Below are 16,582 nucleotides of genomic sequence, written 5' to 3' on the forward strand. Positions count from 1 at the left end.
AGACTTTGGTAGTAAGGGGTTAACATGGTCAAGCTGAGGAGAGTTCTCTGACTGTACAATGTAATATATTTCAGTGCTATATATACACACACACACACACATGATTAAAGAAAAGGAACAGATGTAAAAACAGTTCTGGCTCCCCAGTGTATGATTTATTCAGAATGGTTTCACACAATGAAGGGCTTAGAAAAAGAAAAAAAAAATCTTCCCTGTAATCCAAACATGGTCTTCATTTGAGAACGTTCAACTGGATAAAGAAGCCTGTATACCGGTGATGAACTGTATAAACAACAGTGACATCTTATATAAGATATTAGTAATTAAATAAGTTGCTTGGAATGGGTAGATTTAGCTTTACATAAGTTTAATGGGAACTTGTCACCAGGATTTTCCCCTATAAGCTGCGGCTACCACCAGATAGCTCTTAAACACAGTATTCTAGAATGCTGTATATAAGAGCTCAGACCGATCTGTATATTACTCTCATAGGGGGGGCGGTCCGGTCCGATGGGTGTCACTGCTCTCGGTCCGGCACCTCCTCTCTGCTGCGATCTCTTTCCTCTTGTCCAGCCCTATCGGCATGACTTGTCCTGCGCCATTCACAGAGGCCTCCACTGTGCTCCTGCGCATGCGCTCTTTGATTTGTCAGGCTGAGCAGCTCATAGTATTGTAGTGCACATGCGCGGCCGGTCTTTGACCTTTCCTCGTGCCTGCACAGTACATTACTTTGATCTGGCCTGCTGAGGGCAGAGCAAAGTGCACATGCACAGGAGCGCAATGGAGGCCTCTGTGAATGACATAGGACACGTCATGCCGACGGGGCTGGGCAAGAGGATGGTGAACGCCTAAGATGGAGGAGGCGCGGGACCAAGAGCAGTGACACACATTGGACCAGACAGCCCCATAGGTGAGTATTATAAAAGGTTTTTTTTTTTTTTTTTTTTTTTACAGAGTGGCCTGGGCTGTTATTTACAGTATTCTTTAATGCTGTATATAAGAGCTCACTGGTGGTGACTGCAGTGCATAAGGGAAAATCCTGGTAACAGGTCCTTGTAACATAAAAAAAATAAAATTCAGACCATGAAAAGGGAAATAGATATCTCATTTTAACAGTAGAAACGGCAACAATTTATGGTGGACACCCAATACTAGTTGTACTGTTACAGCAGATTAAATAGAAATGGTTGATCTTGGTGAACAGGATGGCCAGGTACTACTATTCATGGTCAGCAATTTTCAAATAACATTGCAGCAGCTTCGAAGATATGTTCCCACCATGGATGACCGCTCATGTGTATCCACCTATAGTCACCTAACATCCAAGGTGCATTTACATGTACAGATATCTGAAAAATTTGTCCAAGCAAATCAAAATTGTTTTTTGTAGAAGATAAAGCAGATGAAGTTATCTGTTGCTGTCAATGGCAACCTCAGAGCAATTTTACAATCTGTAAGATTAGTCTGACTGCTGTGACATTTGTGCATATAAATGCAGCTTTACTGTATAAGGCCCTGTGCGCACTGGAAAATGGAATTTTCTCAAGAAAATTCCGCAGGTATTCAAAGATTACCGCACCCGCGGTAAAAAACAGCGGAAAACCGCATGCGTTTTACCGCGGTATTGCCGCGTGCGGGTTGGTATGTGCTTTATTGCATTCAATGCAATAAAGCACATTAAGAAAAAAAAAAAAAGTCATTTTGTTCTGAGATAGAGAAATAGACAGAAGAATAGATAGATAGACAGACAGACAGAGGGATGGATAGATAGAGTCCCTGTGAGCACACTCTGCATTTCCCACGGTCGGCAGTGAGTTCACATTACCGGCCGTGGGAAATGACCGGTAATTACTTCTGCTGTCTCTCTGCGAGGCTGCATTCAGCGCTGTGTCAGTGTCAGTCGCGGCTGGATGTAAGCATCGCAGGACGCCGGAGCTGTGGATTACGTCGGAGCTTTATTTCGGGAGGGGTTAATAAAAGGGTGAACAAGGCTTATTTGTGTTTTATTTAAAATAAAAGGATTTTTCGGTGTGTGTGTTTTTTCACTTTACTTACGGGTTGATCATGTCAGCTGTCTCATAGACGCTGCCATGATCAAGCCTGGAGTTAATGGCGGTGGTCTGCCACCATTAAGCCCTTGTATTACCTTGACTGCCACTGCTACACGGCAGCAAGAAGAGCCGGGGACACTCCGGTACTGCCGCATAATGCATGAGACAGTCCCGGGGCAGCTGCGGCTGATATTCTCGGCTGCGGGAGGGGGAGTGAGGCGGGGGACATTAACCCTGACCCTCTCCCTCCCCAGCCTGAGAATACCGGGCCGCCGCTGTGTGCTTACCTCGGCTGGACGGTAAATATGCAGCGGAGCCCACGTGTTTTGTTTTCTATATGTCCGTTTGATTTCTATGTGTGTTCTATGTGTCTGTTCGATGTCTGTGTGTGTGATCTGTGTGTTTGTTTACTCTCTGCTCTGCTTCCTCTTCCTGTAATGACATCACTTCCCTGCAAACCGCAGGCAAGCGATGTACATTACCGGAGGTAAACTGCAAAATACCGCAGGGAATAACGCAGGAAAACGCAGTGAACCGCACAGAATTTGCTGCCTACGGGATTTCACAATTACATTGGAGTCAATGGAGTGTAATGCCGCAGCGACGTGCGGAAAAGAATTGACATGCAATTGTTTTTGCTGCGGGAATCCCGCAGCAAAACATGCAGTCAAAATCCGCATAGTGCGCACAGAATTTTTTTTTTCCCATAGGTTTTGCTGGTGAATCACTGCAGAGATGTTATATGAACATTTTCTGCAGCGAAACATGCAGCAAATCCACAGAAAATCCGAGGCAAAATCCGGTAAGTGCGCACAGGGCCTAAAACCTCTGCTCTTTTCTGTCAGCTGCCTGACAATACTCATCGTTTGGTCTAGCCAAAGAATATAATGTACGAGCAGAACACTGGATTTGCTATGTAGATGTAAGATATGATCTGCAGTAAATGCACATTTTTCGTGGACTTGCCATTTTGACAATATCATCTCTCACACTGGTGTATACAGCAGATGAGTGCTACTTGATGTTTTATCAGATCGCACTCACTCCAATGTTATACTATGGGGCAGTGTTCACCAGCGTTCTTTTATTCTCATGCAGATTTGGAATAAAACACTAATTGGCAGCATATATATTGGATGGTGCACACCCATCCAGGTCTATGGGTGCGTGCAAACATCACACTGCATTGATATCATCCCAATACAATCTGATATGCGCCAATGCGGAGCAGAATTTGAGCCGAGTGTCATTTGCATAATTCTACAGATTCTCTCACATGAGACTCATCGCCACTGTGAGTGAGCCCTATAAGTAATTCTGTCTTGTGAGTAATAGTGATGATCGAGCACTACGATGGTCGGATCTTGAAACAAGCAGCTGGATGCTCGGATGGGCGCAACTCGAGTGCCCGAGTATAACGGAAATCAATGGTGCAGTCGAGCATTACTCTGGAAAATGCACAAAGTGTCTTAATCACAGCCGCTTGTCAATTTTCATATTACACTTTGTATTTTGGTCAAAAGTGGACAGCTTTTGCTGTCGTTTTATTCCCGCTGCTCTTATGAGTATTGTATTGTTTTTTTTTTAAACAGTCATACGGTGTCAGAGATATGGCCCTTTTAAACTTAATTCATTTGTATGGGTTGGGTTTTTTTTTTTTAACTGAGGGGACATTGCTCTCAGAAGTCTCTGGAGGGGTGTATTCAAGCTGCTCTGTATCATTACCCTGTGAAAATTGCCCCCTTTGTACAGATCATAATTAGCACCAAATAAAAAGGCCCATATCTCTGGAATAGTAAGGCGGATTTAGGAAGATCAAAAAGCAAAATACTAAGGGGAGCAGTGAGCACAAAATAACAAAAACTGGCCACTTTTGACCAGGTGACAGATCCTCCTTAAAAACGCAGCCTGAAAACTGTGGAACAATATTTGCCTTGACATCGCTACATTCATGAAGTATTGGTCTCTGACCAAGTAATTATCTGCATCATTGAGAATATTGGAACAACCTACAAAAAGCAGTTTGGATTGGTGGGGATCGATGTGTCAAGATCCACCCTGATGGTTCAAATGAAGTTTTCTACGCCTTTAAGTGACTGCTAGGGGGTCTCATTATCGCCCTTCAATCAAAACATTGACATTGTGCAATTCTTTTTTTAATATATACCCTTTAACAGCATAGGAAAACATGTATCTGTTCACATTTACAATTTAAACTATACTTGTCAGGGGATTTATAAAAAAAAAAATTAATACTAGATCATAAATTTATAGATTTTTTTTTCAAGTACTTGTCACATATAGTTTTGCAACTGACGCACAGCCATAATGTTTGTCACTTTTTAATTAGCTTTTTAGCAAGTGACTGTGAAAGGTCCTTTTGTTACTCTCTGATATCACCTGTCATTTTCTCAGGATATGCAGAGAACGTGGCAGGCGATAATTACCAAACTACGGCTGCAGATCTAACTTTACTTAATTTATGACTAAATTGTGAGCAGAAATCCTGTAAAATTGTATTTCTGCATAAATTATTGGTAGATGTGTTAGGTGTCAACTAAAAAGGACAGCATAATCCATCCATAGAGGGAAGTCTGCGGAGAAAATGGAGTATCAATGTGCAGCTGTCACATGGGGAAAGTGATAGACGAATGACCACGTCAGCCACGTATGAAGTTATGTAAGCCCGGCATTCCGACGTACAGCCTTACTGATGCAGCAGGTATCTGAGATACTTAGGAGATACTTAGCCCATTTTCTGGCTCAGGAGAGCAGATATCTAACACAACGAAGAGTCACCAAAGATATGTATGAGAAAGAAGAGGTATAAGGGGTTAACACTGGGCCCCATTGGGTCCTGTTTTACAGGAGTATAAATTAAAATGAGTACATGTCAAACATTCACAGTGTTGCTAAAGCACCAGTGAAGTCAAGTGTAGCAATGTCCGAAGCACCCCGACTACATAGAGGTCAAGTAAGACGTCACGTCTGTACAGAAGCCAGGTATAAAGTGATCAAGTCCGCCATAAATATCTTCTGTACACATTGCACATATTTCACATGGTAACTGGGGCTGCAGATACGTATGCAAAACCTTCACCCCGTGCAGCAGGTTTCCGAAACTTTACCATAGGACTCGGAAAATGTCCATGTAAACACCTGTTATCTTCAGCAGCTGAGCAGTAACATTTAAGTATGGGGCTCTCCATACGCATAGTCCCCAGGAGCTAGTCATAAGAGGGACGTTATTGCAGTCTGATTTATGGGCTTTAAACAGTCCCTGGGCGAAGAGTAGCCATCGGCCACTAAAGCGCAAAACTGTGGCTTCTGATAGTCCACGCTGTCCACCGCAGCCCATGTACTGTGCACTTTAGGCCGATCATATTCGCTCTCCTCAGTGTGTATGCTGTTTGGGGTCTTGTAGTCTCCACCGCTGTTCTCCGCACTGGAAGAAATGGAAAAGCTGACAGCAGAGAATGAATGTTTGCGGTCCAGCGATACCACAGGGACGTTGTAACCAGAGTCTGGTGAGAAGGTGCAGTCCCTCATTATGTGGCGTTCAATGATGGGGGTGGCATACTCGGGCTCCGGATATGTGAGAGGTAGTGCGTACTCATTGGGCTTGAGGGGGCGGTCATAGTGGTTTTCTTTATCCTGGCCACCAATTGCGTCTTTATTATCGGTGTCCATTGGTTTGAATGTTGACCCTTTCCTGGTGACTGTGCCAGTGCCGATCATTAGGGACTGCCTATAATCTAAATAAAAAGAAAAAACAATGTTACTTGAGCCCAGGCCATAGCATGGCTCTAAAAAGGAAAATAAAATAAATACTAGAATAAGACGGAAAAATACAATTCAGAGGCTGAGCCTTTTGTATAAAACAGGCCCCACACCATCTTCCAAAATTCAATGTGCATTTCCATGTTAATCCTCATTTATTGTGAACTTCCAATAGATGGCGCTATTGTTAAGAAAATACCAAATGTGTATATTTCTGTATATGGTTTTTCTGTTCCAGGGAATAAAACTTCGACTATTGAAGAACTTTTTGGTGTGTAATACATTTCATAGCCTTCATATCACAGTTTTAGTAATCTCTACTTGTCATTAAAATGAATGGCTTCACTTCCGGAAGATATAATCTATCAAGTTAAAGGGAACCTGTCAGCAGAAATGTCCCCTAAAACCTAACAGATTCCCCCTCTGCAGCTCCTGGGCTGCATTCTAGAAAGGTCCCTGTTATGATTGTGCCCACTTTCTGACCGAAAAAAAGTGTTTATAAAGTTGTACCTTTTTGGCTTCTGATTCTGTAAATCCGTCACGGGGGCGGGCTGCCTGATGGCCGTTATTCTGCCCCCTGGTCCTGTATGCCGCCCCCATCGCTGATTTCAATACTTCTGGACGCCGCCCACTGCTCCAGCCATCCCCGCGCATGCCCAGTGCCCATCTCTCGGGGATGAGCACTGTGCCCAGCGTCACCGCTGGTGACGTGCACGCAGGGTTAAGATTATGGGCGGTGCTGTGATGTTTATTCCTAAGCAACCGCCCATAATCGCGGGACCGCGCTTTCCCCCTCGGCCTGCTTCTTTCTGCGCAAGCGCGCTGCTGCTGACCTCACTTCGCCTCCTTCCAATCTTGCCCCGAGGCAGGAAATAGATGGGAAGAGCGCGGAGCAGTGACTACACCGAAAGCGCGGTCCCGCGATTATGGGCGGTTGCTTAGGAATAAACATCACAGCACCGCCCATAATCTTAACCCTGCATGCACGTGACGCTGGGCACAGTGCTCATCCCCGAGAGATGGGCACTGGGCATGCGCGGGGATGGCTGGAGCAGTGGGCGGCGTCCAGAAGTATAGAAATCAGCGATGGGGGCGGCATACAGGACCAGGGGGCAGAATAACGGCCATCAGGCAGCCCGCCCCCGTGACAGATTTACAGAATCAGAAGCCAAAAAGGTACAACTTTATAAACACTTTTTTTCGGTCAGAAAGTGGGCACAATCATAACAGGGACCTTTATAGAATGCAGCCCAGGAGCTGCAGAGGGGGAATCTGTTAGGTTTTAGGGGACATTTCTGCTGACAGGTTCCCTTTAAGTCATGTTTAGGGATGATTACACTCGTGGAGATGTTGTGATTGTAATCAAAGCTCTCTGGTGTAACGTGTGTGATCATATAACGGCCAGGACAGATATTAGGCCCCATTAGATGTGGTTAGGCATAAGGTAACACCATTCTACTACTCCATTGACCCCTCCACCTCACTCACAATGCAATCGCAGAGAGCAGCTGTATATTATCAGGCAGCCGGGTTCTTACTGAAGACCCATGCGTCTGCCATACAGGATTATTGTGGTGTAAGGTGCCAGTGATCAAACGTGTAAAATGTATATAAAAAAATTAAACAGTTTACATTCTCACCATTTTACCATTCAGTACAGAAAACGTTGAGAAAACATATCTGGAATAGCTGAATCTGTATAGCTCTGAACACAACAAAAAGTAACATCCTGCGCAAACGACGTAAAGAAAAGATAAGCCCTCATACAACATACATGGCTCTCGGACATGTATAAGTAATGAAACAGTGGAAACAGTGTATATGTGTTGTCTGTAGTATAAAGCTGCCTGGTCATTCTTACAAGGAATTGAACACAATAAAAATGTAAAATGCCGCCAAGATGGCATAATTACGTTTTTTGTTTTTTTGCCGTTGTGCACTGCAACTATTTTATTTGCATACATTTTATGTTGAGTTAAATTAATTAAATTATTATAATTAAATTATGTCAATCAAAGCTACATTATCTCATGTAAAACACAGTCCCTCATAAGGCTATGGCAATGGAAAACTACCAAAAAAATTTTAAAATAAATAAATGATGGCTCTAAATTTCGAGACAATCTGTAAGCGGAAAAATAATCAAATGTCCATGTTATTAAAGGGTTAATGGCATCAAGAAGAGATCTTGAATAGCTAAATTGACACAGAAAGTATATCCCATATCTGCATAACTTTTGATAACCTGCATTGGCACAGACCAGGCTATATGTAAGGTAGCCAATACCTACAGTAATACAGTAGAGTCTGGGCTGTATTCTGCACCCACTTACCCCTGTGCAGACCAACCCAGTATCATGGATGAAGGCAGCAGTATACAAGGCCTAGCAGGAGCTGTTAGGTGTAAGTATGTGGGGTGTGGACTTCATGCCCAGGCATATTGAGTATGCAGAAAGGAGGGAAAAGAAGGAAGGTATGCAGCAACACTAGTTTCTTACCTTCGGTGTCACACTTGACAAGGTCGAACTTCTGCAGAACATCCTTATCACTAGTGTAGCTGATCGTAAACTCTGTGGACTGTTGCCTCATGAACGGCTGCTCCAGTTGTTTCCAGCAATCTGCACAAGAGGCCACATCTACATTATACAGGCCATAAGGAGCCACCGAAGTGTAAATCTGCACCTATTCCTCACTTACCAGTATTTTGGTCCTCAGTCTTATAGGTATCTGCTTTCAACAGTTTTCTGTAAGACAGGACGAGCTTCATTAGCAGCGGATACAGGATGATAGAACACCTATATACCAATGCTGACTCAGTACAACAAAAAACTAGTACAAATCTACATAGGTGCAATTTCCATACAAATAAGTCACTATCACTTGTGACCATTAAATGCTAGAAGGACTGGAAATAATGAAAAAACAAATAAAAGTACCTTCTCGATATGCATAAACAGATGACAGCTATGGAGACACACACCACCAATGCCAGGGTAATGAAGATTGCAATCAGTTTCCACCCTAAAATAAATGGCATAATATTAGTTATGGAACCATCAAATCAAATTTGTCATTTAAAAACTGATTAAAGGGATTCAAAGCATATCACCTTCTCACAGGTGTGCTTCCACCAATTAGGATAATGGTGGTCCCGTGTCCCCCATTTGACTGAAGCGGCAGCTGAACATCCGCACTGCTGCTCCAATCACAGTCTATGGGAGGGACTGAAATAGCCAATCACTGGTGTAAGAATAGGAAGAAGGAATTGTGTTCTGTACAAAGTAGCACTGCTGGAGAACCTTGTACCTTTGTCTTTCCACCTGTATGATTGCACTGACATTAGGATGTTACCATTTTCCTTGTCAGACAGGTCAGGAACATACTCTTGATAACTGGGCACTGCCTTTCTCCTTATCTATTCGTACACACATTTCATTCCACGAGGAATTACAGAAGAACAACAGAAGGCAATTAAAGGGAACCTGTCAGGTCCCATATGTGCTCTAACCTAGAAGCAGGGTGATGTGTGGCCTAGAAACCCCTTCCTACCCATCCCTGTGTTGTAATATTGTGTAATATGAATTTATAAAAGAAAAAAAAACAACAAACACGTTTTATAACTTACGTGTCCCCTATGTAAATGAGCAGAGGGTCTTGTCCCCAGGGTGTCGCTTTGCCCCATGGGGGCGTTTGCATGCTTTCCATGGGCGACGTCACAGTCAGCTCCTGGAGATCACGCGCGTGATTCGCGCAGCCTTGTTAGCCGGTTGTTTGCTTGTCTGTTTGACAAGCGCACAGTGCATGATCAGCAGACTCCTGCGGTTCCGACCATTCGCAGAGCACGTCTAAACCCGGCAGGTAAACACCCGGAAAAGAAGGCTGCGCGAATGAGAAGTGCGCACACGCAGGATCTCCAGGAGCTAAAAGGGACGTGATACCACGAAAAGCATGCAAACACCCATGGGGCAAAGAGAGGCCCAGGGGACTGGACCCTCTGCTCAATTACATAGGGAACACGCAAGTTATAAAACATTTTTTTTTTTTAATTCATATTACACAATATTACAACACAAGGATGGGTAAGAAAGGGTTTCTAGGCCACACATCACCCTTATTGTAAGTCAGAACGTATATGGGATCTGACAGGCTCCCTTTAACAAAACTTGAAGAAACTGTTTTCCATAACAAATGCATTACTATAATGATAAGAATAAATACCAAAATCATTTTCTTCAGATGGAACAGGTTCAGTGATGTTCTTTTCTTCCTTGGTGACATTTTTTGGATTCTTCTCATTTGGTTTCTTCCACATGGGATGAGTGGATGAATTGTGAGCTGTGAAGGTAAAAACAATATGGACGGTTTAAAGAAAAAGTGCCATGGGGTAATAGCCGTATGCTCCTATATTTACACAGCCAGAGGACAATACAGCCATACAGGCAGAAACTCAAGAACCCTGCCACGATTTATAGAAATATGAAACAAAAATACCCAACGAAAAGCATAAGGAGGTACAGTAAAGACGCCATACATCTCTATACAAGCCCATAAGAGTTTTTGTGCAGAAACATTTCTTACACGTCAGAAATCCTAAAAAGTATTTCAACCGGGACTAAATTTTCTTAAATAAATTCAGATTTTAATTATTTAGCCCAATTAGAGCTTATTTTGTTTTATGTCACAATTATATTCTGTGTCAATTGTGTTTCTGACGCACATTACTCACTATACACTAACTGTACATTTCTTGCACACCTCTCATAAAAACCCCAAAGGAAACAAAAAATCTAAGGGATCTAAAATTCCAATGTAAACGCTACATTAATACTAATAACTAAAAACTGGATTCTGCCCCTCCTCACATCAGCACAAATCACATATGGCAACATAGAGAAACAGAACCAAAGATGGATGGATCTTCACCTACATTGTGCAAGTGCGCATCCCATTAGTTCCACCTTCAGAGCGATCCTTTGGTTCCAGGTCCGCGGTATTATCCGAACAACGCGAGCCACAATGGGAGGGATAAAGTTGTTTCGAGTATGATCCTGAAAGTTTGAGCTGCCCTCAAAAACCTTTATAAAAAAAAAAAAAAAACAAATGTAAAAATAAAACAAAAATTAGTTGCGAAGACCTACATACAGACAACGGAAAGCGTTTTTTTCTGAAAGTGAGTATTCCACTTTTTAACACTAGAACTACTGGACTCGTGACACCTATATAGAAATACATGGTGCAAAGTAGTCAGAATGACTACCTCAGTAGTTCTAGTGTTAATACTAGAAGAAGCTATGGAACCAAATCATATCAGGAGCTGAAGCTACAGGAAAATAATGTGGAGCAGAAGATTATCATCCAGATAGAAGACTTGTGATAAGAAGTGGCTGGCAAAGCCTTGGATCCCTTCCGCACTCGCTGGAAGTTTGTGAGAGATGACTGCCAGCTGAACATTTCTTTAGTCAGTATTCGAGTTGTTAGTGCACCTGTTATGTTACCTTTTATAATGCCCATATGCTAAATAAAAAGTTAGTAAGAATAATCCTGAAAAGGCATGTAACGAGACAGAAAAATGGAAAGCTACATTACTCCGACCAGCAGCATGATTATTATTGATCGGTGCTTTAAAAAGGAATCTGTCAGCAGGTTTTTGCTTTGTAATTTGATGACAGCATGATGTAGGATTTAAAACACTGAATACAGTCACTTATGCTATGTACTTTTGTTTCCACACAAAGATTTTATTACCAGGAGATAATCACTGCGAGGACTACAGTGCACAGAGCTCTGGTCTGACAATGCTCTCTTCTCTGATAAGCAGCTCACTGTCACTATACAATGTATACATAAATCTGTGGTGTGGGCAGAGTTAGAGCTCTGCTACATCTAAAAACTGATTGTGTCACAACGGCTGCACCTAGTAAACCAAGTGATACATTGTTGGAATCAGGGTCTCTGTCCTTACATCATGCTGCTTTCAGATGAGGTAGCAAAATCCCTTTAAAAGGTTGTGCCACCCTAATATGTATATTTAGGAAGAAAATTGTACTTCTGACCTTTTTAAATGTACTTCTATTTTATATAATGCATGGTTATAATAAATATATTTATGTATTATCATAAGAATGTTACCTATAGATTTAACAATCCTGCCTGCCTTATGGAAATGCAGCACCCTGGGGTATGCTACCCCAGTGGTCTGCAGGATCCTAAGGCTTTCTGGAACACCCTCTGCTGACAACCCACACCTCACACATAGGTAGGGGCACATTCCCTGAGAACTGGGTGCAGCATGTAGAGGGTTAACAGTGGGCAGATGTGAGAACCAATCCCTTAGCTGTTAGCCTGGGGAAGGGGCGTGGCTAGTGGAAAGCAACAGGGGTTGCTAGGCAGAGGAGAAACTGACAGTTGAAGGAGTGACAGTTGAAAGAGTCAGTGAGTGAGAAGGGAGCAAGGATTGTGAGGAGACCCCAAAGGGTGACTAGGAGGTAGTAGCCTGAGGGTAGACAGAAGATCTCTGGTATTACGCACTATGGGGTACTGGACCCCAGAGTAGACGACAGCTCCAGGCGGTCTGCTGATCCAGCAGAGTGTGGTGACATCCAGGGTACCACAACACCCATAGGCTCAGGGACACAGCCTCATATATAAGACCCGGGAGAGGGCACAGAGAAGTAGCCTACCCCACAAGGGACCGTGAGGCCTGTCATACTGGGCACGGAAAAACAAAGAGCAGAGCGCCGCGGGTCACCAACAGCTTCAGGCAAGGGGACCATCAGCTCTGCATGTGCACGGAGGGCTCAACTGGGACTCAAGTCAGCATCGGGACAAAGGAAAGTCGGTTGACCAGCCGTACCAAACTGCACTTGCAACATACAGTAAATACTGGTTAATCTGCAAGAACTGTGTTGTGTCTATTACTGGCGCACCAAAGGCGCAGCACACCTACATGGGACTTAAGCCCTTACTGGTGGAGGGCGCTAACACACTTGCTGCTATACCATCTGTCCCTAAAACCACAGCAGAGGTGGGACATCTTATTACCGCAACCCGCCAGTGGCGTCACGAGTGACATCTAAAATAACCCTGTTACCGAGCGCTCCCCCCAGGTAACGGAACCGGACACAGCTACCTGTGACGGTGATCCCCATTATCCACCACCTGGAACCGAGTATCGCAAGGGCCTGGGGCGTGGCAGATTTTTTATATGTAACTGATGTTTGACTGTGCATGCGCGACCAGCTATCTTCTGTCACTGTCACAAGATAAATATATAAAACTATACATAATTTTTAACATTAAGTAAAATAAAAGATTTTACTTCATAAATGAATATACATATTATGGTAGTTCAACCTCTTTAAGCAATTAAAAAGACAAGATTAGGGTACAGCCACTGTGATCACTCTGCAAAACATATGTCCTTTTGAATTTAGAGGGAAAAGTGTGCACCGATCAGGAGTTGGGAATGAGAGTTCACCTTTTCTTCACTGCTCAGAGCTCCCTTGTACTTCCTCCACTTGGATCCGTCCCTTTTGTAGTTGATGATATAAGAGGTCACATAAAAGTTAAAGTTGGGTAATGTGGATCCTGCAGTTACAATACCTGGAAAAAAACGTGAAACCAGATTCTGAAGTGTTAATATCTAGAAGATCGGGCCCATTGACACACTTCAGTAATGTAAATAATATACAATATCATACAATATCTATATACAGTATCTCTAAAATATTATAGGGGATTAGAATTATTATAATTGTCCATTATATAACTATATAGAAATGTATTTATGTGCAAATTAGACAACTGTTGTCATGCAAAGATTTACATTGGAAACTCTATTCACAAAAGCAGGCCATAAACACAAATCATGGGATCCATTCATCAAAAACTTTAATCGCAGTATTGCAGAGTAAAAAGCTTTGAAAATTTGAATAATTTTGGCACAACCGGCTGCTACGCAAAGAACTATATGACTTTTGCCATTCTCATGCCATTTTAGCCCCGCTCCAACAAAGTAGGCGTAGCTGAGGCATGACGAACGGTGGCGTCTGGTACGACACAAATCTTAAGTCTTGAAGGACGATTTGTGGCAAGACGCCTACCAATCATCTAGCGATTCTGATTCATAAAGAGGTTTTTGCCCCTTCGTGAATTATGATGGTCTTACTCCAGCGCATTCCCGCATCAACACTGGCATGACCAACGCCAGTCTTAATATTTTGGACCTTTAATCTGTAAATTCGCCATCAATTGAAGAGAAAACCAATTCTCTTCCATGTCCAGAGAGTCGCCCTTCAGGTCTATGGTGAGAATCCCTTCAAATATCATTGAGGATGTAAATGTGTTATAATTTTTAAACTTTGTTCATGTTTTCATTAGAGACAGGGAAGAAAACTGCTGTCAGGCACCACTTGTTATGGCCTGTGTCCAGAGAATGCAATAGGTTTGGGAGTTGAAACTCAAGATGCCCGATCTTTCTCTTGCCCGATATTAGTCAAGGTAGAGTCAGCAAGCCATCATAGACATTAGCTAGTCAGCTGTCCAATGTGTATGGTGCCTTTAGACTTGCCTCCAAGTCAATGGTCAAAATTCATGCAGTAAAATCCTTTGTGCAACAGCGATGGGACTCACCAGTAATTTTCCTTTTGTCTCCTAAATCAATTTCTAGCCATTCACTGTCAGACTGATGACTGGATGCCCAAGAGACCCCAGGACTGTTGAGCTGTGCCTTTTCAGGAGACCATCGTATCATTTCACCAGTGTCACTGCTCCACTCCCAGGACGAGTCAGCTGAAAATTTGTCTGTGTCGTGTCCTCCAGTGAGCGAAGCGCTGCAGTCTTAACAGAACAACAAGTGAAGGTTAAGAAAATAAAACGCGCTCTCGCTCTTTGTATCATGAACGGCCTTCACTTATGGCTCAAGCAATATGGGAGAAAAAAAAATACTGGCAGGTCTCTAGATACATCCATATATAACCCCAGAAATAGACAATGGAGGTCATCTTCTACATGTTCTCAATGATTATTGATGGGAAAAGTTATGTCTCTAAAATTCTGAAATATATTCAGCTGGTTAAATGAGGAATAGTTATTTTGGCCCCATATTAAGCCACATTTAATCTAGTGGCACAAAACAGATCCCATATCACTGGATTCATTTTTACACATTATGTATGGGGTGTATGTTGCTAGATTTAAACATTTACAGACAGAAGCATCCTAACGAATGTTGGCCAAACCCCCCTGCATACACAGTAGGTGCAATCCTATGACACACACGTACGTACATAATATATATATATATATTATATACACACATACATACATACATACACATTGTATATATTTATATATATATATATATATATATATATATATATATATATATATATATATATATATATATATATATATATATATATATATATATATATATATATATATATATATATATACACACACACACATATACATTATATATATACATGCATACATACATACATACATACACATACATGCACACATACATACATACGTACGTACGTACGTACGTACGTGGATACAAAGCAGCCTAGGCAGAGGTGGCTCTAGTACAGTACACCACAAGGGGCAGCCCTGAAGGCAGACTCCGAATGTGGAATTTGTGTAACCTTCACACATTGCCTCAACAAGCTAGATATTTTACAGCACAGCTGCAGATGTATCCTGACCCCGGGTTACTGATTTCTGAAAGTCCTTCACTTTCCTTCGCCTTGACAGTGCTACTGAACTGATGCCTGATAATGTAATGCAATAATATACACAATGGCAAATCATAGGCAGGATATGAATATCTGTAGATATATTGTATATTATTATGTGCATTACTACATATACACACATCTCTGTCTATTTATCTATCTAGTCATGGCTGAAAGTGTTGGCACCCTTGAAATTGTTCCGGAAAATGAAGTATTTCTCCCAGAAAATTATTGCAATGTACACAGGCTTCATTATACAGTTTATTTCTTTTGTGTGTATGGGGACAGCAGCAAAAAATAGCCAGAGAAAAAGGGAAATTTGACATAAATTCACGCAAAACTCCAAAAATGGGACAGACAAAATTGTTGGCATCATTCCAAAATTGTGGGAATACCACTTTGTTTTAAACACGTGATGGTTGTTCAAACTCATCTTTGGCAAGTGACAGGTGTGGGCAATATGAAAATCACACCTGAAACCAGATGAAAAGGGGAGAAATTGACAATCTCTTTGCACTGTTCATACTAAGCATGGAGAACAGAAAAGAGGAGACGAGAACTGTCTGAGGACTTGAGAACCAAAATTGTTGAAAAATATCAACAATCTCATGGTTACAAGTCCATCTCCAGAGATCTTGATGTTAGTTTGTCCACGGTGCACAACATAATCAAGAAGTGTACAACCCATGGCACTGTACCCTGGATGTGGAAGGCAGAGAACAATTGATTGTTTGAAATGCAGGATAGTCCGTATGGTGGACAAGCAATACCAATCAAGATCCAAAGAAATTCAAGCTGTACTGCAGACTCGGGGTCAGCGCCAACTATTTGTTGACATTTGAATGAAAAGTAATGCTATGGCAGAGACCCAGGAGGACCCCACTGCTGACACAGACATGTAGACTACAGTTTGCCAAAATGTACGTGAATAAGCCAAATCTTTATGGGAAAGAGTCTTGTGGACAGATGAGACCAAGCTAATGATTTTAGGTAAAGCACATCATTCTGTTT

The 16,582-nt window shown here is 42.3% G+C and overlaps 1 protein-coding gene across 1 annotated transcript in view; it reads right to left on the reverse strand.

Moving 5' to 3' along the window:
- Positions 1-917: 917 nt before the first annotated feature.
- DCBLD1 (discoidin, CUB and LCCL domain containing 1) overlaps positions 918-16,582 on the reverse strand; it is a 112,323-nt gene continuing 96,658 nt past the window's right edge. Inside the window, exons 8-15 of the mRNA XM_075340022.1 lie at positions 14,463-14,669; positions 13,309-13,433; positions 10,759-10,906; positions 10,050-10,166; positions 8,768-8,852; positions 8,529-8,575; positions 8,330-8,449; positions 918-5,806 (exon numbers count right to left, since the gene is read on the reverse strand). Of these exons, the coding sequence (XP_075196137.1) occupies positions 5,283-5,806; positions 8,330-8,449; positions 8,529-8,575; positions 8,768-8,852; positions 10,050-10,166; positions 10,759-10,906; positions 13,309-13,433; positions 14,463-14,669 (1,373 nt within the window). The 3' untranslated portion in view covers positions 918-5,282. The remainder of the gene's footprint in view (positions 5,807-8,329; positions 8,450-8,528; positions 8,576-8,767; positions 8,853-10,049; positions 10,167-10,758; positions 10,907-13,308; positions 13,434-14,462; positions 14,670-16,582) is intronic.

The sequence above is a fragment of the Anomaloglossus baeobatrachus genome, chromosome 3 (genome assembly GCF_048569485.1).
Source record: "Anomaloglossus baeobatrachus isolate aAnoBae1 chromosome 3, aAnoBae1.hap1, whole genome shotgun sequence".
NCBI classification, from domain to species: Eukaryota; Metazoa; Chordata; class Amphibia; order Anura; family Aromobatidae; genus Anomaloglossus; species Anomaloglossus baeobatrachus.